General features: G+C 36.4%; 3 protein-coding genes and 1 pseudogene across 7 annotated transcripts; 2 read left to right on the top strand and 2 right to left on the bottom strand.

Annotated features, from left to right (window-relative positions):
- Positions 1-5,161: 5,161 nt before the first annotated feature.
- LOC137714140 (adenylate isopentenyltransferase 3, chloroplastic pseudogene) lies at positions 5,162-6,594 on the bottom strand (annotated as a pseudogene). The gene is made up of 2 exons (XR_015960437.1): positions 6,401-6,594; positions 5,162-6,296 (listed from the first exon to the last, which is right to left on the bottom strand). The product of XR_015960437.1 is annotated as an adenylate isopentenyltransferase 3, chloroplastic pseudogene (transcript).
- A 7,578-nt stretch (positions 6,595-14,172) lies between these two features.
- Positions 14,173-17,243, top strand: LOC137716247 (uncharacterized). Of its 2 annotated transcripts, none has more exons than XM_068455673.2 (9): positions 14,173-14,483; positions 14,693-14,754; positions 14,912-14,966; positions 15,210-15,308; positions 15,478-15,564; positions 16,139-16,255; positions 16,462-16,554; positions 16,696-16,726; positions 16,887-17,243. In XM_068455673.2, exons 1-9 carry the CDS (start codon positions 14,379-14,381, stop codon positions 17,060-17,062), a joined length of 825 nt encoding a protein of 274 aa, XP_068311774.2. In that variant the 5' UTR covers positions 14,173-14,378; the 3' UTR covers positions 17,063-17,243. The 2 variants fall into 2 exon arrangements, with proteins under 2 accessions (XP_068311774.2, XP_088546680.1); XM_088690554.1 differs by having other exon boundaries at positions 14,227-14,483; positions 16,914-17,243.
- Positions 17,244-17,288: 45 nt separating this feature from the next.
- LOC137716246 (transcription factor) lies at positions 17,289-20,295 on the bottom strand. Of its 3 annotated transcripts, none has more exons than XM_068455671.2 (8): positions 20,085-20,295; positions 19,167-19,599; positions 18,900-18,962; positions 18,612-18,758; positions 18,363-18,428; positions 18,027-18,092; positions 17,759-17,818; positions 17,289-17,661 (listed from the first exon to the last, which is right to left on the bottom strand). In XM_068455671.2, the coding sequence occupies exons 2-8, from the start codon at positions 19,566-19,568 to the stop codon at positions 17,503-17,505; spliced, it is 963 nt and encodes a 320-aa protein (XP_068311772.2). In that variant the 5' UTR covers positions 19,569-19,599; positions 20,085-20,295; the 3' UTR covers positions 17,289-17,502. The 3 variants fall into 3 exon arrangements, with proteins under 3 accessions (XP_068311772.2, XP_088546679.1, XP_088546678.1); XM_088690553.1 differs by having other exon boundaries at positions 19,167-19,678; positions 20,085-20,240; XM_088690552.1 differs by having other exon boundaries at positions 19,167-19,626; positions 20,085-20,226.
- A 931-nt stretch (positions 20,296-21,226) lies between these two features.
- On the top strand, positions 21,227-22,809 carry LOC137714647 (uncharacterized). The gene is made up of 4 exons (XM_088690213.1): positions 21,227-21,650; positions 21,811-21,975; positions 22,314-22,397; positions 22,501-22,809. Exons 1-4 carry the CDS (start codon positions 21,609-21,611, stop codon positions 22,651-22,653), a joined length of 444 nt encoding a protein of 147 aa, XP_088546339.1. The 5' UTR covers positions 21,227-21,608; the 3' UTR covers positions 22,654-22,809.
- Positions 22,810-22,879: the final 70 nt, after the last annotated feature.

Consider the following 22,879-nt stretch of genomic DNA (forward strand, 5'->3'; position numbering starts at 1 on the left):
GTAAATGGTAATAGGTATGAGCTAGGTTACTACCTAACTGATGATATTTATACTAGTTGGTCTACCTTTGTCAAAAGTTTTTCTCATCCCGATAGTGCAAAGAAGAAACTATTTTCACAGAGGCAAGAGTCTTATAGGAAGGATATGGAAATAGCGTTCGGGGATCCTACAAGCTCAATGAGCCATTGTTAGAGGGCCTGCACGACTTTGGCATACCACAGACCTCCATTCAATCATGATGACATGCATAATTTTGCACAACATGATTATGGAAGATGAATACATCGAAATTGAAGAAGATTTAGATGAAGATGTGGATGATGACCAGCCAACACATGCAAGAACTATTGCAAGAGATGTTGAATATCTAGCTGAAACCACATATGAGACCCAATAGGATAAGGTCACATTGAATGAGTATATGAGACGTTTAAATAGAATTCAAGCTCCTAAAGGTCACAACACACTCCGCAAGGATTTGGTTGAGCATGTATGGTGCCGAGAAAGTGAACGTTGATGATGTTGGTTGAGCATTTATGTAATAATTTTAAGTGTACTATGTTGGTATTTTCTAGTAATAAATTTAAGTGTCTTCTTGTGCAAATTGCATGCTTCCCTTCCACAAAGTGTACGCTTTGTTGATAATCTTCCACAGATCATAAACACCACCAGTTTTCCTTCGATCGGCATTGGAGTTTTCATGGAACTTATCAACGATTTTACCCCACAAAACCTTTCATTTTGATTCGTGCTGACGGCACCATCTTTGCTAATAGAAATTCATGCCAAAAATAAAGCAATATCTTTGTCAAATGTCCAATTACGACCTCTAACATACTCTTTTGCCATCTTGAAAAATTTGGAAATGAGAAGAAATGGTAGAAAGAAAATTAGAAGAATTGTAGGAGAAAAGTGAGTTTTGTGTGGATGTTCGAAGAAGTAAATAGGTATTTAATATTTATAGAGTTTTTGGGTGAATTTTGAGTTAAATAATTTTTTTTAAAAATATTTTCGCAGTTGGATTTAAATTTTGACCATTAGATTTATTTTTTTTTATTTTTTTTTTTACCGTTAGATTTCATTATATTCCATTTAAATTCGATTTAAGCCGTTAGATTCAATAAATGTATAAATATAAAACTAAAAAAAAAAAAAAAAATTGAACCTGGACCGTTGGATTAACTAACGGCCCATTTAAATCCAGCCGTTGGTTCGAGAAAAGTAGCCGTTGGGCTATAGTACCGGTTGACACGCGAGGGGACAACCCTACGTGGTTGGGCCTCGACTGGGAAGATGCCTTGCGCGTGCAATGCTTTGGGCAACTCGGTTTTGGGGTCTGGGCTTCACAATCCACTTTTCACTCTCACCCGTGGGCCCCACTTCAATTTGTGGGCTAAAAACTGGCCGGTACTTGGCCCCCCTTTTAAGTTTTAGGTTTTAGGTCTTGGGTTGGATTTGGGAGGGGGAAGAGAAAATTTGGGTTTTAGCTCAGGGTTGGAGTGGGTCTTATTAAATAAAATTAGAGGGTGGTTTTTGGTTAAAATGCAAACTTTTGAAGTCATTTTCATTAGTTTTCCTTATATAAAATTGGTGATAGGGAATTTTAACTTCGTTTGGACCTAGCTAGTTTTATGGCTGAAATATGGGGATGATGGATGTTACCGGCATAAGATAGATAAACACTTAATTATATACCACTGCTATATGGCAGGTTTTCTTCACAAATAGATGGATGCAATTTTTTATTTTATTTTTTGGTGTGGGTGATAGATTGTAGGTATTTTCCTAAGTCGGTCCTAAGCATTTCATTTTCCCGGTGGCTGGATATGCTTCTTGGATTTCATTCTCAAATTAGGGTACAAAAATCCTACAAAAGAGAAGATGAATAGGAACCAGAATAATGTATAGCATCGTGCATCGTGCATGAAAATGACAACAGTTAGTGAGTGGTTTCCGAACATTTACAATTTGTTTCCATTTTCGTTGTTTTTTTTGTTTCCTTGTTGGGTCAGGAACCCAGGAAAAAGATAGGGCAACAAGTTATCAGAACATTCCGTGTTAATAATACAACGATATTTATAATTTTCTGTATTTATTTATATTATTGATATAGAACGTCACAATAATAGTGTACACATGTAATATAAATAAATAAAGTTGAGGTTTCGCCATAAAATTCATTAGGAACATAACGAGCAGCTCAATTATTTATAAACACATAAAATACATTTCTTTCTTCAATATAGTTATGCTCTCAACAATGAGATTGATGCTCTTAACAATCCATTCGTCGTGTATCGTATCTATAGGCACACAAAAAGAAAAGCTAAAAAACCCAAAGCCACTTGTGGGACTTTGTTCTCATGCTTCTTGCACCTTCACAGTAGAACACAACAGGCTCGCCCATCTGCCCACTTGCCCAGATATGTGCCTTTTGGCGCAGCGGCATGAAGCCACAGAAAAAGAATTTTAGGTTATCTTCTCTCTTTTGGTTGTTAGCTTTTTTTAGTTGCTTTTGTTAGGGTTTTTGTGTAAATTAGTTAGGTATTATTATGTACGTGAGAACTAATTAACTAGATTAGGGTTTTTGAGTCTTGGACAAAAACAGTGAGTCTACCAAAGCAATCCATTAGGGTTTTGAGTATTGGACCGAAATGGATGGAGGATTTTTTTGGGGGGTAAAAAATAGGGTAACTAACAAGACTGAGCTAGCTTTGAGTCATTGTCCACTAATGATCTATGTACGAACTTGAGTCAGTGTATGATGTGTATCCCTCCTATTTTAGATAAGCACCAAACACCGGCGTCCATAACTTTTGTTTAATTTAATTGGACTCGTTCTCTTCAGACAACTAGTCTGCAGAATAAGATTTTTACATATTTATTAAGGAATGCTAGTCATCGTCTCAAATGAACTTCCTCATTTTATCTTCAACTTTCATTTCATTTTCATCATGCAATTTCACAAGAAGATTGAAAACATTTTTTTTTTTTTTTTTGTAGAAAAGCCTTTAAAGATATCATATCTGCAAAATCTCATTTGAGCTAGTAAACAAGAAATTAGGCAAAAAAATGGGCATACTAGTTTGATTCGTCTTGCTGATACGGCGAGTCATGGGCTCAAATAGGACATTGAAGTCTAAATCTACAATATTTGGGTCTTGCTCCCGCTATGTTTTCCCACATGTTCTTCGATCCTTTTAACCATATATTTTATATTAAATTTTGATAATGTTAATTGAACAGTTAGATAACTTCTAATTTGAATGATTTTTTGCAAAGTTGATCATAAAGACTAACCTAACATTTAGGCGGTTTCGATCCTCAAACAATATTAAGAATAAAAAAAAGTCGAGCAAGTAAAATGAGAAAATCTAAATGAGAAGGTTGCTAGTATTTCTCTTATTTATTTAGGACATGTATTAAGTGGAGGATGGGGGTGCTGCATCTGTCTTGTCATTTGCACCTTGTATATCATGCTCCACATTGCATATTTGCAAATTAATCAACAAAAGGGTTTTGTGTGTGTGTGTGTGTGTGTGTGTGTGTGATGCGTGAAAAGAAAGCAAAGCATATTAATAATACATAGTGATTGCATATCACAAACTCCAATTAGTGTTTCAATTATTTTCTATAGTTGCTTTTTATGAGAAGAAATATCGTCTATTCGCATCCAACTAGCCATGCTTTTGACTTCTTATTAAGCAATGATCATATCCAAAAACCCATTATAATAACTTAATTATCTTGACTTGATGAGCCTCCGAATGATATATTATTCGTAACACGTTAATCAGTTGATGAATATGTTGTTTAATTTTGATTATTAATAAGATGAGTAATATTAGGGAGATTCTATATGATGTGGTTGTGAACGATTAAATTATTACTTAAGTGTTGATTAACGTGTTTATTTTCTACTAGTTACTAATAACACATCACTTGATTTATAAATTTAGTTTACCTAACATTACCCTAATATAAATACTACCGTTTTGCATCAAAAACTTAATTATCTTAATCCATCTCCATCTCAACCATATCCTTATCATTTCAAGATTCTGATTCTTTAAAGCAAATTCATACGCAATGCATGACAAAAACTACAGAGATATGGTATGACATGAATGTACGGAGCACACACTTAATCTGTACTAGAAAATAAAAAACTTTATCTTGTCATCATCATCATCATCATCACCATCATCATCATCATAATTAACTCTACTTTTTCATAGGGAGGCAGATTTCTCCCACTTCTTGTGCCCTCCCGTGCCCTCATGTTTGTGTGGTCACGGTTAAGCCACGTCAATACTTTATATTACTATTCTTTTTTGTCTTATAAAAATGTTAACGTGGCTTAATCGTGACCACACAAAACAGGAGGGCACGGAAAGTGGGAGGGAAGAGAATCTGCCTCCTTTTCATAGATCCAATACCAGCTAATTAAAGACAAATTAGAGCAACACTATTCTTAAAAAATGAGATGGCTGAAAGTTTATTTAAACCACCTAAATGAATAGTAATTGACTCCAATGAACAGTAATTGATCAAATGCATCTCCATCCCTAAAAAATAAGTTGGGCAAGAGTCTAGTCAATTTGTATTAAAATATTATTAATTTTTTTTATAAAATAATAAAAAAAATAATTTTATTTTTAATTTTGTATAGAATTTTTAACTAATCTTGTCACGCCACGTGTCATTTTCTGAAAGTACAATTTTTGCAAAAAATGGTTAGGTGTGTATATATATAATCTTTTTTTTTTTCTATATTTTTAAATAATTTTTTTATTAAGTTAATTAATCTGGACCGTTGGATTTCAAAAGAATGAAATCCAACAATTCAAAAGTGGACACGTGGCCAACGGTAAGATTCTAACTTTTTTTTTTAATGTTGGAACGCGCGCCCACTCATGAATGTATCCCATGCGCCAATGGCAAAAAAAAGAAAAAGAAATTCACATAGCTGACGTCAGCATGACATCATGTAGGCCAGTCCCTTGATCAGTCCATTATGTGATGGGCTCAAAGCTAGCCTCCACTTTGGGCCAACCTATTGGGTGGGGTGGAGTGGGTTTTTAAGGGGACTGGTCTAAAAAATAGACTTTGAGCTAGTACATTTATTAAGGATGGAAGTGCTCTTAAGAAAGCTAAAAAAGCTACAATCATATCATGCATGAGATGGAATTATTCGATACAATAAATTAATGCTTAAGAAGTGTCCATGATACTGACAATTAATTTCTTTATTTTACACTGAATAAATTAGATAACTACTGCATAAGAAAATTTTAATGTCTAAGCCTCTAGTGAGTTGCAGCTGCAAGTGCTTCAAGAACCCTAAGGCTTCCAAGATGTGGAGGAACCTCAGCTGTCATATTGTAAAGAAACTGGCCAACGATCATAGCGCTTGGCCCCGACACAAGCTTTTTCCAGGCCTCGTCGGCCTCCTCGCCGCGCTTTCGGAACACCTCCGTGGCATCCAACGGGTGCAGATTCCACCCTTTGATATTTTTAAGTCTATGAATCTTCTCCAGTTGTCGACATGCCAATTTGCACGTATTGTCCTTAATTTCGTCCACTGCTTGTTGTAGTAACCGAGCACGAGTTTCTTCATCCAAAAATAGCCCATACCTGAAGTACTTATCGAATTCAGGGACCCCTATTGCTCTTCGAATCCCTTTCGTGTAATCTGCATTGGGATCAAAGTACTCTCTCGCCTCATCCACCATTCCGTTTTGAACCATGTGGTCTACCCGTTTTGACACAAAAGAGTGCAGAACGGGTGTAGACACATCTACCCATAAAAAGCAACATTCATACTTGGACCGAAATTTATAGTCGTAATCATCGATCAACGCCTCGATGTAAGAGTTGGAACCTCCAACGATGATTGGAAGCCGATCACGGCCTAAAATGGATTCAATGGCAAGTGAGGTTAGGTCACAAAAATCCCTGGCTGTAAAATCTTCATGAGGATCTAGCATCCCTAGCAAATGGTGCGCCACACCACGTTGCTCTTCTTTGGTTATTTTGTTGGTGACTATGTCAAGGCCTTCGTAGACTTGCATTTTGTCGGAGTTTATGATTTCTGCCGGGAAACAGGTGGCTAGGTCGATGGAAAGCCTTGACTTTCCGGTCCCTGTTGCTCCCATTACGATCACCACCTTCTCCTTCTGCCGGTGAGGATTGAACACGTCCATTTTATGATTATGGCCACTAGATGGAACATGTAGTAATGTTTGTATTTGTTTGCACATTGGCATCATGCTGGTGATGATCAAATACTTTATCTGCAAAAAGTTACAAAACATAAGGAAAACATAAAATTATGAAATCAAAACTTAAAACAAATCAAATTTGATCCAATTTTTGAGTCTGGTTTTAATATATTTACCTGTAAATTGGTTTATGAGATGCACCGAGACGAAGAAGCTAGAGGGAAGTTGGCAGACGGTAATACAGCACACGCTTATTTGGCTCTTTTGATATAACTAGTTAACTAGAGAGAGAACTGATGTCATAAGTAACCAAAGTTATGAGGATACATAAATTTTCTCAAAAAGTTGAAGCAACTTCTTCACACCTCGTGTAGGAAAGGGGAGGTTTTCAATGTTTATATACGAGGAAAATTGGCAAGTTGGTCAATTGGTTATGAATTTGGAATTACAAGTAGTCAACTTTAAACTTGTGGAGGTAGAAAAAAAAGGAAATTAAAAGAAGTGGTCTTGCAATATATTCCCTCCACAAAGTTTGATATATTTATTGATTTGATTGCTAGCTGCATATATAATATAGCTTTCGAGTTGCATATATAGTAATCAAAGTCATGAAAGAAAACAACCAACAATAACGAAAGCATGATTAGAGTTGCATATACGAGTTAGGCTAGTTGAACAAAGCAGTGTGAAAAATATCTTTGTATTCGACTTTGACGTCACTCTTATTGATTAAAACAGTTCGTGCCAAAACGAAAAACGAAAAACAAAACAAACATGATCCATGGTTTTATACATGAGTAGTAGTAGTAGTAGTACTGTAAGGTAAGTACCATTTCAAATTTCATTGCAGCAAGATTTTGATTCTTAAAACGACATCTGATAGTTACGCTAATTGGACTCAACTGTACATGCTTGCATTTTTGATAAGCAAGATCTGATTCTTCACATACAGTGGATTTGACAAAACCAATGTCTGGCCTTGAATCCGAATATAGAAGAAATACAAAATAAAAATAAAAACCTAATGTAATTTTCAATGTGATTAAATCCCAAGGGCTTACTAATTAGGTTTATATGGCACCTAAAAATTAATTAAATATATGTATTACATACAGGAAGGGAAGAATTTCATTTGACAACGGAATAAAAAGAACCAAATTAAATTAAATAAGTTTTCCAATATCAGAGTGTCGTTTTAGTGATGGTCAAATCAATGGTCACTTTTCTCATTCGGGATGTAATAGAATAACTCACTTTATTCTGTAAAATTTTCTTGGGACTCCACTGAATCTACCTAGCTTGGTCGTATTTCGATCACAAAGTAATTAACTTGTAAAAGTTAAATATAATATTACAAGGGTAGCTAATTGATCATTAGGTTCCATTAAATAAATTCTGTTTAGAGGTTTTTGATTCCCTTTCACTCTCAAAAAACGAAAAATCTTATTAACTTGGGTCGCCATGTAGAATGTTTGATTCGTAGAACTTTCTAATTATGATGTAACATATATACATGAACAGATTGCAGGATAGTGAGGATAAGTATAGTGAGGATAATTATGATCTTTGGCATGCATTTCAAATGATTTGTCTAATCATATATATGATCAGTATATAGGATAGGGTTTGCTAGATTGGTTTCCACTAAGAGAAACTGAAAACGATTTGGTATGGAATTTTTGGGTTATGTCATGCTTTGATTAGTACAGGCCAATAACAGTTAATCACTAGAAATCGACTAATATAATTATAAAGAGAAATAATGTCACGGATAATCATTCACGCACAAGTGATCTGAATTGTATTCATAGTTTAGACCATCTTCAACCCTTGAGGATAAAGTTTAAAAATTTTAAGTCATATCCCAGCAATTATTTTTCTCCTCCAACTCTTATGGCTTAAAATTTTAGCCCAAGATTATTAAACAATGATTTTAGCCTAACTTTATTTTTTCGGTAACTTTTTTGAAAATAAAATTTATGTAGATTATCCTAATTTATTTTGATGAACGTTATAGTCTAAAAATATTTAAATTCTGATAAGTAATTAAAAATCATACAAATACATAAGTATTTATAAAGTTTAAGTTAAATTTGATTTAAATTATTTTAGACGTTAGATTTAATTTTGGACCGCAAAATCTTATTTTTACTATTAGATTTGATCTCATTTGATCATAGCCGTTAGATTATAAGTGAAAACCAAAAAAATGTTTGAAATATAACAATTTGGTGGGTTCAGAATAATTTAAACCAGACTTAAATCCTTTGGGAAATCTAGCCCAGAGATATATTTTATGCCCAGGGCTTATTTTAGGCCATGGTCGGAGATGGTTATTTTTCTTTTTTTTTTTTTTTTTTTTTTTTTTTTTGGGGGGGGGGGGTGTTTTAAGTTTATATTTTAAGTTTTATCCCATGGGTTGGAGATGGTCTTAGGATTTAGGTTCTATTTAGCCCAATTTCTAGTCATGTGCGTTACGCATGCATTAACACTTGAAGTCGTTCACTCTCATATGGACAATTTTTTTTTCTCAACTCGCGTATGGACTCTCAACTCATCATTATATGATGGCTTATTAGTCGAAATGCCCCCTGAAACTGCCATTGCATCTCAACTTACCCCTTGAAACTGACATTTTCAACTCTTTTGTCTCACTTTATCCACTTCCGTTAATGGACTGTTAAATTTAAGGGTATTTTAATCATTTTAGTTTTTACACCTTTATTTACCTTTAGTGCCCACACTAAATAAGTCTCAATTTTATTTTTGACAACTCTAATTCAAACGCATAAATTTTGGGTATTTTTTAAAATAAATTATTCAATCAATAGAAAATTTTCAAGCAACAAAATCATTGTATCAACCAAAATAAGGGTTACATTTGTTTGTAGAGCCATTTCACTTGCAAGACATCCATGTATTGGCTCGAAACTTTGCAATTGAAAACTATTCATTACAACAAAATCATTATACCATTAAGCTATCCTATGTAAAATACTTCCCAAACAAAAAAAAAAAAAAATCATTTAAAGCAAACGTGCACAGTTTGAAACAAAAAAAATTCAAATTGTTGAACATTGATTCCAATAGGCATGAGCTTGTTCAAACTGTGCACATTTGCTTTAAATGATTTTTTTGGTTTGGGAAGTATTTAATTTGGATATGATAGCTTAATGATATAATGATTTTGTTGTAATGAATATTTTTCAATTGCAAAGTTTCGAGTCAATACATAGATGTCTTGCAAGTGAAATGACTTTACGAACAAATGTAACCTTTATTTTGGTTGATACAACGACTTTGTTGCTCGGAATTTTTCTATTGATTGAATAATTTATTTTTAAAAGTGCCCAAAATTTATGTTTTTGAATTAGAGTTGTCAAAAATAAAATTAAGACTTGTTTAGTGTGCAAGCTAGAGGTAAATAAATGTGTAAAAATTGAAATGTCTAAAATACCCTTAAGCTTAACAGTTCATTAACAGAAGTGGGTAAAGTGAGACAAAAGAGTTGAAAATGTCAGTTTCAGAGGGCAAAATGAGACAAAACCGGTTTTAGGGGGTAAACTAAGACTCACCACAGTTTCAGGGGGCATTTCGACTAATAAGCCTTATATGATATATAGGTCAATCATATGCACTAAATAAATTATGAGGAATATTGTCACTAGCAATCATTCATGTACGTGCAAGTGATATGAATTCTATTTGGAGCTTAATCTTTAGAGGTTAGAGTTTAGGGTAATCGATTATCAGTCATGTGAGTTACACATGCATTAGTGGCTGAGAGTCGTCCACCTGCACATGAACTCTCCCAACTCATTATTGATATGTGTGTGTGTGTGTATATGATCAATCATATAGAGGTGTGAACATCTTACATGTCATGTACTCATTTCACATCGAAGAGTACCAAAATGGTGTAAATCAGATCACGCGGCCAGCTGGGACTAGGGTGATGGGATGAAGTTGAAAAAAAAAAAGCAAAGCTTTTTAATCATCATGGATGAGAAACCTTTGTATATAACTTTATTATTTCCATTCCATGTACAGATACAGTTGCATCGATCAAATTGACATCCCATCGATCAAAGTTCACATAAAATCAAAGTCAGAAAAAGCTTTTATAAATTATAATTATGATTTCGTTTCAATAATTTCAGCTGTGCAAAGAAAATAAAAAACAAAGTTGAATGCGGCGAGATATCGAGTTGAAAATGGCCTATCCGTAACTGCAAATTATTTGCTGTGGGGCGGTGGCTGGCTCCTACCAACGTCACAACTAGCTAATCTAGCCTGGTCAAATACCAAAGACAGAACGAAAAAAGGAGGATTGCAATGATGAATGTGATGGATGATTATAAGTGAAGGTGCCATTATTGGAGTATTGAGTAGGTAGTTGAACGTGCTCAAACGTTAAATAAAACTTCAATTCGTACGAGAAGTTATGACCCCGTATTCGTGCGGTCCCAGACATAATAAAACTCACATACTTATGTACCTCACTTTAGTTTCCACCCCCTCTTTCACCACACTCACTCTGGATGCCACACCCAAGACCTTCTTCCTTTGCACGGAGACAAACTTGGCTACGTACACTGAAGGTACTATTTTGCATAAAGGTATTTTAAGTCAATCACACAATAAGTTTTAGAGTTTAACTAGTAGGGCTGAGGATTGTATTGAACATATTTCAAGTCAATTGCGCAATATGGTTTAGAGTTAGCTAAACTGGAGATACCACTATGCATGGCTCACGTGGCAATGAGTGAAAACTTGGAGAAAAATTTCGGTAGGGCTACACTATTCGGTATATTGGTGGGATCAACTTGGAGTTGGGTGAGACCAAAATGGAAGGGAATTCCCATACTTTTATGAGAGGTTCCCTACTGATGATGTGGCTGGAATGTCCATACCTAAGTTCTTCATGGAAACTTGAGATATATAGCGCGGAAATGAAATCTGCGTTTCGATGGAGTTCTTTCTTGTAGGGAGAGGAACTTATTATAGCCAATTGAAAACACATTAATTCTATGCAAATGGGTTTGGTTGTCGCAAAGGACCACATGACCCTAGACCTGAAGGTTAAAACTTAAAGAGGGGCATCAAGATGTGCAAGTTTGCTTGGTATTTTACGTCATATGAACCTTTATTTGGAGGACCACATCTTGCTGGCCAACTATCTGTCTCGCCTTTGATCATGCCTTTTAGCCATTTCTCCTGCAATTTAGTACCCGATACCCTCATGCTTGAAAACTGAAAAATTGTTCTCAAGGTCCAGCATTGCTTTGCTAGTTATTTGACCAATGAAAAGGAAATAAAAAACAAACTAAAAACGAAATATATACGTAAGCCAGGCTCAATGACGTGGATTGTTTTCGAGCGGAGGTGATGAAGAAGCTAGCCCCTTATTGACGGAGTATGTTGAGCTATGAATTGGATTTCCAAAGTCCATTGGGAGGGTTTGTGTGTACCGAATGCACCCTCCCAATGGCAATGCACGGACTTGCTTCACATAGCTTGTTTTAGGCCTAGTGGGTTAAGATTAAGGCTGTGGATTGATGCAAGTGCCCAAAACCTTATTTTGTGACGATAACTTGGGTAGGAATTTTCAATCCAAACTAATGAAAAATTCCAAAAGGTACAGCCCACTCTTGCCACCAGGTTGGGTTTCGACAAAAGCATAGGAATCTACATACAACTAGACCTATAAACGGACAATTTTATTGGGTCAGGGTCGACTTTAAACGGACTTGTTAAGCTAACGGGTCATTCAAAATTTAAGTTAATGGATCACCCAAATCCAACTCGTTCATAGCGTGAGCAATTTTTTTTATTTTGTATTTCAATACAGATTACACATATTTTAATCACATGTAGAATAAATTTTGATTGTGGCATGTGCATTGGAGGCACATAAAAGTAAGGAAACTGGGGCTTACATCGTCCAAGCTGAAGCGATGTCCTCCACCGAGCTATTGTCTTTCACCCTCTAATTTAGAATCCCACATTGGTGGGGGTAAAGAAAAGTAATGACTTTAAATAGGATTACCTCACTCTAACTAATACCGAGGTCTTTTTAAGTAAAACCCTACACCTGACGAATTGGGCAGGTGGTAAAGTTGGGGATAGTATTGGTGTCATTAGAGTTGGGCAATCATATTTAAACCCATGATTTTCTTTTTCACCCATCGATGTGGGATTCCAACACTCCCCCTCACGTGTAACCCCATTTAGATGTTCACACTTGGAGATCCACACATTGGCAATTGACACTCAGAGGTCGGCTCTATGTTAAGAGTCCAGACTTGTTTTCAATGGAACTAAGAGGTCGGCTCTTTGTTAAGAGTCTTGGCTTGTTTCCTTTTTTATGACAAGCACATTGGCTTGCACCAGCCCGAACCTTGGCTCTTATACCATGTTAGATTTTTGGATCGGCGGGCCCATAGGGCCCCACTCTAATGACAACGATACTGTCCCCAACTTTATCACCTACCCAATCTGTCAGGTATGAGGTTTTACCACAAAAAGCCTCGGTATTAGTTAGAGTGGGGTAATCATATTTAAACTCATGGTTTTGTTTTCCACCCCCTAATGTGGGATTCCAACATTCCCCCTCACATGTAAATTTATTGGTTCACACATGGAGATCCACACATCGACAATTGAAACTCAGAGGTTGGCTCTATGTTAAGAGTCTAGACTTGCTTTCAATGGAACTTAGAAACAATGAAGTTTAAAGAAGTTGTTGACAGTAAATCCCACGAAGGGTAATCCCATGTTAGAGTAGGTAAATCCCATGAAGGTAATCCTACATAAATGTTGATTTTCTATTGTTGAAATTTATGAATGCTGATGCCATTGTTAAGAGGTTAGGCTACTCCTCATATTGCCAATTGGTTTTATGGTGGAACCTCAACTTTCTTCATGGTATGGAGTCAACCTCTGAGTTTCAATTGTTGATGTGTGGATCTCCACGTTTGAACCGCTACATGGGGTAACACGTGAGGGGGAGTGTTAGAATCCTACATCGGTAGGGGTAAAAGAAAAGCAATGACTTTAAATAGGACTACCCCACTCTAACTAGTACTGAGGCCTTTTGTGGTAAAACCCCACACCTGATGGATTGGGCTGGTGGTAAAGTTGGGGACAATATCGGTGTCGTTAAAGGGGGCAATCATAGTTAAACCCATGATTTGTAGTTTGCGGTGTTCAGAAGAGGACGAGAGGAGTGATAGTGTGACTACGTGAGTTTGAGATTTGTATGCAATCGAGTCGAAGGAAAAGAGTGTGGCCTAATTAGGTTTTTCTTTTTTGAAATTACATAACTATCCTCAATTAACTGGTGCTAACAAAGGTTAATGGTATGTGGATGGAACCAAAATGACCCTTGAAATAATGGATGATTAACGGGTCCATTCGTTAAAGACTCGACCACTCATCCAAATGCTAATTTTTAATGAATGAGTTGGATCGGATTAAAAGATTGGACCTAAAATGTCACCCTTATATACAACAATACTAGTATGGCAATCGGATTTGTTTTCTATTTGAACAAGCAATATCATGGAAAGAGATTCAAACAAAGTACTACGAGTTACGAATACATATTTGAACACTTTAAATTCATGAGATAAATGCTTTTTTGTGAGCATTTATCTCATTAATTTTGAGAGTTTAGTCCAATAGGACTTGAAGGATAAAGAATGACTTATTTATTGAATCAATTTGAACTGAAACACTTCATTAAATTTTGAAGTAAACAATATATAATACGAATAAAACTTAGAATTTGTCATCTTAAAGGAGTGAATTCGATTGAGATAACTTGGACTCAATTCTAATCTTGTTTAACCTTAACCGCTAAACAATCCCTAAGATAAGATTAGTTTATTACATAACCAGAATTAGTAATTACAATGCATGTGAGATTTGGCCCCTTTTTGGATGTAATACTAAATGCTAAAAAAGGTAATGGCAATAGTAAAAGGCGGGAGCTGACCATCGTCAAAGCTAAATCTGGCGAACGCACTAGAGTTGAGGGTCCGCTTGTCGTTTAGGCATGATGGGACCCACACTTTGACGGCCGCCGACGACGACGACCACCACCACCGCCAACATTTGAGGCCTTGGCGTCGTAGACTGCTCTCGTCGCTAATGGCACTCCGCTACCTCTCCTGGGCCTGCACCTTCCGATCCGCCCTCTTTCTCTTCCTCCTCGCCGCCGTCGTCACCGCCTGCGTCACCCTCCCCATCGAACAGGCACCCTCTCTCTCTATAATATAATATATCTATCTGTGTGTATACATTCTCAGTGTGTTGTTTTGCCAATGCTAACGTTTTCTGCTTAATCTGTAATATCTGGATTTTGGGTGGAGCTTAATGCAGGATTTAAGTTGGATTTTTGGTTAAAGTTTGTAAATTTATTTAACTATGAGCTAAACCCATGTTTGATTTGCTTATTAATCCAGTTTTTGAAGGACTTCTTGATATGGGTTAAGCAGGATCTTGGCCCCTGGGGTCCACTTGTGCTGTAAGTTTCATCTCACTTAGCCTTAATTATCTTTTTTTGCATTCATTCATCAATGATGTATATGTATATGTGTACGTAAGAGCATATTCAAGTAGTACATTCCTCCATCAGATTTCACTATATCATCTGTCTCATATTTTGGTTTGGGAAATTGCAGGGCTGTTGCATACATTCCTCTCACAGTCCTTTCTGTTCCAGCTTCTGTGCTTACAGTAAGCCAAAGTTTCCGATTTCCGGTTGCTTTAATTGTCATCTAAAACTAGCTTCAAACTTGTAATTATTGGTGAAGATCTGTAGCTTGTCCAAATTTTGACTATTAATGCGTTATCTAGTGCACGTTTATAGTGGGTCTAACTGTAGGACTTATCTTAGTTTTGACATTTTGGTGTTAATTAACCCCTTTTGTTGAAAAATGAGGGATCCCTTTTGTGATTGACTTGTTTTTCTGTTGCCAGCTTGGTGGAGGTTATCTTTTTGGCTTGCCCATTGGATTCGTTGCCGACTCTGTTGGTGCAACATTAGGTGCCACTGCGTCATTTTTTATTGGAAGAACAGTGAGTCTCTGAAGACATTGATTTTCTCGGTTCTTCTGTATGTGTGCTTGGATGTGTATGCTTTTGTCATTGTAAGCTAAACAGTGGATTTGACCAATGATGTTGATAGTATATTGTCATTAACAGCTTTGTACACTTACGCTTATCTTAACTTTTTATCTTCGTGCAGATTGGACGATCTTATGTCACTTCCAAACTCAAGAATTATCCAAAGTTTCAAGCTGTTTCCATTGCAATTCACAGATCGGGTTTTAAGGCATATAATTTCTGAACCTTTTGTTTTTGGACATAGTATGCCAGGATGTGATATATTGTGTGGTTGGAAAGAAGATAAATTCTTGCAGTCACAGTGACCAATACCATCAACATATATTCATAGACATATTGTTACTATTTCTGATAAGTAAAATAATATTTTAGAATCCGACAGGGCCATATCCGTAGCACAGAATAATTAACCGAGGGTGATGACACTGTACACATATGATCATGTGAGAGTTCATGTGAACTTAGAAACCCCTGCATATATAGAGTAGTTTTTCAAGGAGAAAATTCCCCCCTTGCAATTTTGAGACCTAAGTAGTGTTAACTTCCTTAGGACAAAGTTTAAAGTGATGTGAGCCAATGTGGTGCAAGCGGGTTTTGCTCTGGCTTACATTTTTATTGCAGTAGTAGTAAATTAAAAATTCTATTGGTCGATGCATCTGTTACCTTATATATAAACAGTTATAAAAATTTGATTTGAGGTTCTATTCTTGCTTCTGTGGTTTTCATTCTTCTCCACGAAATTCCTGATCTTTCGTTTCCTACTTTTGGTGTTTGCCCAACAGATAGTTCTGCTACTTCGGCTTGCTCCTTTGCTTCCATTTAACGCGCTGAACTACCTCCTCTCGGTGACTCCTGTTAACGTAGGGGACTACTTACTGGCATCTTGGTTGGGGATGATGGTATTCACTTTCTTTATTTACATTCTGATTTAGCCATGAAGATCATTTTTTATCAGAGCTCATAATTTGCTGATCTATCTAAATTTTAAATCCGAAAAGTTCAGCGCCTACGTCTCATTGGTGTTAGAAACACAATTCTATCAGAGAGTACTTATAAGTAACCCTTTCATTCTAGTGATGAAATCTGGTTTGCCTTTATATTTCAGCCCATCACATTTGCACTGGTGTATGTTGGTACAACACTTAAGGATCTTTCAGACGTTACAGACGGGTGGAATGGGGTTTCAACCACTCATTGGGTAAGTGCTGCATGACCGTTAGAGCTTTAAAATTTTAACAGGAGTGCAACAGACTCAAGCTTTCTCATCTGTATGGAATGCTACGTGACTACTGCATCCCTTCCTTCTTCAATTGATATCAAAATCGGCTTGTGGTTGCAGGTGTTTATAGCGCTAGGTTTTGGAATATCCGGTGAGTTTTTTTCTTTATCTTGAATCGTGATATAGATATTTTTCTTGTGGTTAACATGATATCTCATTCTTTGACCGGTAAATTTTGTCTGAGAATGAGATCATTTCGTTTCCTTTCGAGCATTTGCTAAATTTCGAGTTCCTTCGTGTTACTTGCACAGTGATTCTAATGGTTTGCATTACTAAAGTTGCAAAGGCTTCATTGGACAAAGCAGTGGCTGAAAATGCTGAAATAGAAGGCATCTTGTCACCTTCAATGCTATCCATCGGAGCAGATTCGTCCTTGGATCTTCGGAAGCCTCTCGTAGTCCGGATAGACTCTGACCGGTTAAGATAGTATCACGAAAAGAAACTGCAAATTAAATGTAAATGTTTTTCGTCATTTACGTATGGATGTGATATTTTTGCTTTGGATTGAAGTGTAAACGTGCAAAGGAGAAGAAGTTTTTCTTCTCTAGCATTCGTGTACAGCACTTCCAAGTTCCAATGTACAGCACCCGAAATGATTTGTTTTCAAATCAATCGTGTTCTTTCGCATTCATCAGATCTTACGTGACGAGAAATCCCGAAAAGTGAATTTGTTAGAAGATTTACTAGTTGCTACACAGTAAGAACAAGATTCTCCAAGCTTGCCAAACTCGTCACAATTTGCAAGTGTTCACATCGAGAATCTTGTGCGGCAAGTCACAATTCATATTTTGATGAAATCTCATGAAATTCAACAAAAGAGCAACATTAAACATGATATTTATGTAGTGTGCAAAGTATCTATCTAACTCAAGCTGAATCTTCGGAGTATTCCATTGGCAGCAGCACAAGACCTTTCTTCTCCAACAGCTCGCTTGCTGCCAGTACATCTACCTCCAGTAATTTTCCGATCATTTCTTCGAGAGGTTCATTCAGCATCTGCTGGTGGCAAAAGTAGTGACCATATCCCTGAGAAACATAAAAAGATCCATCATATAAATCTCCCTTGCATAATGTGAAGGACGATGATTTTGCCTAACTCAGAGCGTAGAATAGATGAATTTACCTCGTGGAAAATGATAGGTTCAGCAATCGGTTCACCTCCCAATCTGCTTCTACTTAAATCCTGCAAAGATGAGTAACATAAATATCATTATTTGTAAAAAGAAGAAAAAAAACTGCCATAGAATCATGGCTTGTTCCTGTAAGAACAATGACAATCCGAATACAATCTGCTGATGACGCCACACTGCAGTTTGTATTTTTGAGAAGGTGCTCATTCATGTAAAAATCATGCAAACCTGTAGAGTTGCAGTGTAAAGAGACAGATTTACCTTTATCTGAAGCTTCAAAAACTTGATTTGTTCAATTACATCATCCAGTACACATACTTGACGACCCTACACGTTCAAAAGTAATCAGTCATATAGATGGACATCTCAACGCATTCTACGCAAAAAATAGGTTCGCCTAATAGTAGCATTGAATCCGAGGCCATATATAAGACATGATTAAATTTGTAATCCTACTCTGTAAGCCTACATTTGATCTTTATGATAAGCATGATATGTTGGTGAGTGTATTACATTTACATGTGAAACTCTAATTATGTTTATATGGACATCTAGTACATGAGCAACTGCATACTTTATTTTCTTTCACATATATACCTCTGCAGGTTCTGGAAGCAGTTCTTGCAATGCACTGAGCCTTTCACCGATTCGCATCCTGCGATTCTGAATAAATAAGAAACCAGTTAAAGAAACTAATGTATCTCCAACAAAATGTTTAACAAAATCCATTTACATTAATTTACAAACATTATGACTTGAGGTGAACAGAACAGGTAATGCTATCCGAATGGAAAATCACACGATTGTTCGACAGTTCAGTTTATCTACTCAAAGCACTAGGCTTACATATTCAGATGAAAAAGTTCTCTGCTTCGAAACACTGTGATGTGGCTGGGAAAGATAACCAGGTGTGTCAATTGTTGCTCTTGGATCAACTTGAGAAACACTATCATAGCTATCCCAATTTGGATTATCTGTCCTTGAAGTATGATACTGCAGAAAGTACATTGCACAGCATTATCATGATAAAGTTCTCAAAAGAGAAAGAAAAAAAAACTGCTATCATTGAACTGATTGCTCGAGGCAATCGCAGCTGAATGTGATATCAAAGAAAGCTGTTAAAATTCACTTAACCTGCACGGGAAGCTGATGTTGTCTATTCACTAGTTCTTCATTATGTAGGCTCAGAAGTTTCATCTGTCAAAAAAAAATTCAATTATAAGAACCAAAACAAGGAATTGGGTGAGAAAAACCAATTATAGAGTCAACCAGACAGGGAAGTTCCAACCATAAGCATTATCCTTCAAAGAAAGAAAGGAAGAGCTTCAAACCAAAGAAATTTTCGATTTCTCATCTTAATTTCAACGGATAAATGTAACGTTGCATTTCCAAGAATATTACCTTTGAAGAGTCCATATCCCTAGAGAAATCAGTTGATTTAGAACCACAAGTATTGCCCAGATCACTGTACAACCCATCTTGTTGGAATTCAGAGACTCTGCCAACATCATGTATGCTAGCAACAGATGAAGGAATGTTTTCCCACATATCTTCACAAGGAGACTTTGGGACAAATGCTGAACTCTCAGCTGGACACCCAACGTAATTGTGGGATGGCTTTTCGGGTTGAATCCACCAAGGTAAAGAAAGAACATCAGTTTGGTCTGCAGTCCTTCCAGCCTCCATCATAATATATTGGTTCAGATCATAGCCCAGTGCCTCGGAGACATCATCCGCAGCATTCCCACAGAAACTCAATGACAGCATTTGTATGGGGTTGGTGAGGCTACTCTGCCCTTCCATATCAACCCGATGCAAAGGATCTTCGTCTTAACTAACCACGAGCGAAGAAACGGCATAACTACCAATACCAACCCAAATCATATGTTCATGGAAATTTAAAGCTCAGTATGCTGTAAGTTATTTAAACCAAACAAATTAACAAGAAAGGTGAAATGAGGTAAAGCTGTGGATTTCTACTACCACTAGAACAATGTCAATAAACCCAGTTGGAAATTTGGAAGCTAGTAAGCAAATCCAAACAATATAGTGGCAAAAAAAATCCTAATTAAGATGTAACTAAGAACCCATTTTTCATGCTAACCCAAAAATTAACTTGCTAATCAATTACGAACCCACAAAAAATCTTCAACCAGAGATCACAAACAAGCATAACCATTCAACAAAAACTGCTACTACGAAAAACTGGTAATTACCAAAACAATGAAAAATTAAGAAAGATGTAAGAATTAATGGCAGAATCGTGCTGGGAAAATGGGAAGAAGTGAAATGGGTTGGCTTATGATTTAATTATGTTACCTTTTTGTGACGAGCGGAAGCACGAGAGCGGCTTGCGGTTCCGGCGGAGAGGGGGGAGGGGTAGCTTTGGAGTTTAGGGATTTTCAGCGGAGAGAAGAAGAGATCGCAGCGAGGTGATGGCGCGCTTTTGCCTCCATTGTGTTTGGCGTGGGCAGCAGAGCGGTACGTACAAACAGAGATGAAATTAAGCTTTGGCAGAGGAGTGCAGGCCAGATGAGGCCTTTAGCGTACATGGATTTATTTAAAGAAAACTAATAAAAAAAAAGGTTTAAAATTTTTAAGTTTTAATAATAAAGATAAAATAAATGGTAAAGTGAATAATATTAGGATTGACTTTTTAGTATAAAAATGTGATTTTTCATTAAAGTAAACGAGCTTTTCGTTAAAATTCCCTTTATTTAAAAGTTCTACTAGGTTGTTAAAATAGTTGGAAAAGTGCTTTTGGGTTGTAAAAGCACTTAGATTTTTATTAAAAAGTTGGGCGTGTTTCTAAGAGCAACTCCACTTCTAAAAAATAAGCTGGCCTAAAGTCCATTTAATCCATTTAAATGAATAATAATTGACTCCAATTAACAGTAATTAGCTAAGTGCATCTCTATCCCTAAAAAATGAGCTGGATAAGAGTCTAGTTAATTCGTATTAAAATATTATTAAATTTTTATAAAATAATAATAAAATAATTTTATTTTTAATTTCAAATAGAAATTTTAACCAATCTGTCATGTCATGTGTCATTATTTTTGTGAAAGATAGTTAAGTATTTATATATAAAACAAAAAAAATCTTTTAATTTTGTTTTTGTATTAAGTTAATTAATCTGGACCGTTGAATTTCAAAAAAATGAAATCCAACAGCCTAAAAGTGGACACGTGGCCCACGGTAAGATTCTGACTTTTTTTTTTGTTAATGTTGGAACGCGTGCGTGTATCCCACATGCCACCGGCAAAAAAAAAAAGAAATTCACATGGCTAACATCAGCTTGGTGTCATGTAGGTCGATCTCTTGCTTAGTCCATAGTGTGTTGGGCTCAAAGCTGGCTTCCACTTTGGGTCAAAAAGCATCTCCAAACGATCCCCAACTTAGGTTAACTTCTCTAAATTTAATGTGATAATGTGACATTTCAATAAAATGATTTTCCTGAACTGGACTGGTATTGCTAATTTCTTGATTTTGTAACTGATGTATGAAGTAGAATATGCATTTTTAATCAAGCTTGAAAATTTGATTGCTCTTTTGCAGGTTGAGCTTTGTGGTCATGCAACATTAGCAGCTGCATACACTCTTTCAACTCTGGCTTGATAAAGTCCGACATTGTTGAGTTTGCAACATTTGCAGAGTAACATTCTCTGAATGTTTCTGATTGAAATTATTAGCTTCTCTTCTTGTTCTTCTTGCCTGAGAGTTCTCCATTTCATTCCCAATCGCTAACACTTTTCTGTTGAACTGAATTTTCCTGCCGACCCATCTAATCAATTCAAATCCGGTGATGTTTCGGTGATCTCCAAGGCTTTGGGTGGTGCTTCTATGGTTGAAATAAGGAGGACAACCGTCACAGATGATTTACTTGTAATTAGTCGTACAATCCTTCCACAAACCTACATTTTCAATTACGTATTATGCTTTCGATCGATAGAAGCATATAAAACAACGGACAGCTTTTTATTACATTGGATTGCCTGTACACTCTAGCATGTACTCCTAAGTGATACTGGTTTCATTTTTGAAGGTTGTGCTTCCATCAGCACAAGCTGTCACAGATTTACAGCCCGAGTTTGATGCAATTCGACAATGTCCAGGGTCCAGTGGCGTGATTGTAAGAGGGATTGCTCCTCCGGAATCTGGATATGCTTTTTACAGTAGATTCTTCTGCTCCAAACAGGGAATTTATGAGGTAAGCAGTTTGCGTTCGTTCTCTCAGCAAGTTTCGTTCAAGTGCCTGATACCTGGTGCCAAATGCTGTATCATATTTCTATCAGCTTTGCTATGTTAGATGAGAAGATTATGTACCTGCATTCATAAGCCTCTCTTTTTTTCTTTCTGCTAAAGTGGATTTAAAACATTTGAATAACCTGCTTGGAACCTTTTCCTGTGTCTTTTCCCGTGTAATCTTTGTCAGTTTTGTTATTCCGAACTAAGGTACCGGAATATATATCTGAACCTGCTAACACGGATTTAAAATTTTAAACCATTTGATATACAAGTCTGAATACTGCTAATTGTTTACGTCAGGATCCCGTTTGTGGGAGCGTACATTTTGCCCTAGTATCATACTGGTGCAAAAAACTTGGAAAGTCTGATGTTTTTGCTTATCAGGTACTCCCTCCCTCCCTCTCTCTCTCTCTCTCTCTCTCTCTCTCTCTCTCTCTCTGGTCTTATCAGAATCTTAGTCCCCTCATATGTTGGTGTTTACTTTCAGGCATCACCTCGGGGGGGAGCAATTAACATTCATCTAGATGAGCAAAATCAGAGGGTAATGCTGCGAGGAAAAGCTGTTCTTGTGAGGGAAGGATCTGTTTTAAGCCTGAAGTTGGAATTTTTTATATTTTGCAAGTACAATTATTTGAAATAAATAACTCAGTTTTATGAGACAAACCATTATATTTGAATTAATTAAATTTGAGCAAATTAGTTTGGTGTGCCTTGATTTTTCATTTCAAAATTTGTATCCCGAATTCTTCATATTGGTTGAAAGGTGCTACTACAGCTCAACTTTCATCTCAGCTGAGCTGCTGAACTCTCCTCTCTCTCTCTCTCTCTCTCTCTCGCTAAAACGTGGTTTTCTGTTCGGCATATTT

The sequence above is a fragment of the Pyrus communis genome, chromosome 3 (genome assembly GCF_041283825.1).
Source record: "Pyrus communis isolate YQ-2024b chromosome 3, ASM4128382v1, whole genome shotgun sequence".
NCBI classification, from domain to species: domain Eukaryota; kingdom Viridiplantae; phylum Streptophyta; class Magnoliopsida; order Rosales; family Rosaceae; genus Pyrus; species Pyrus communis.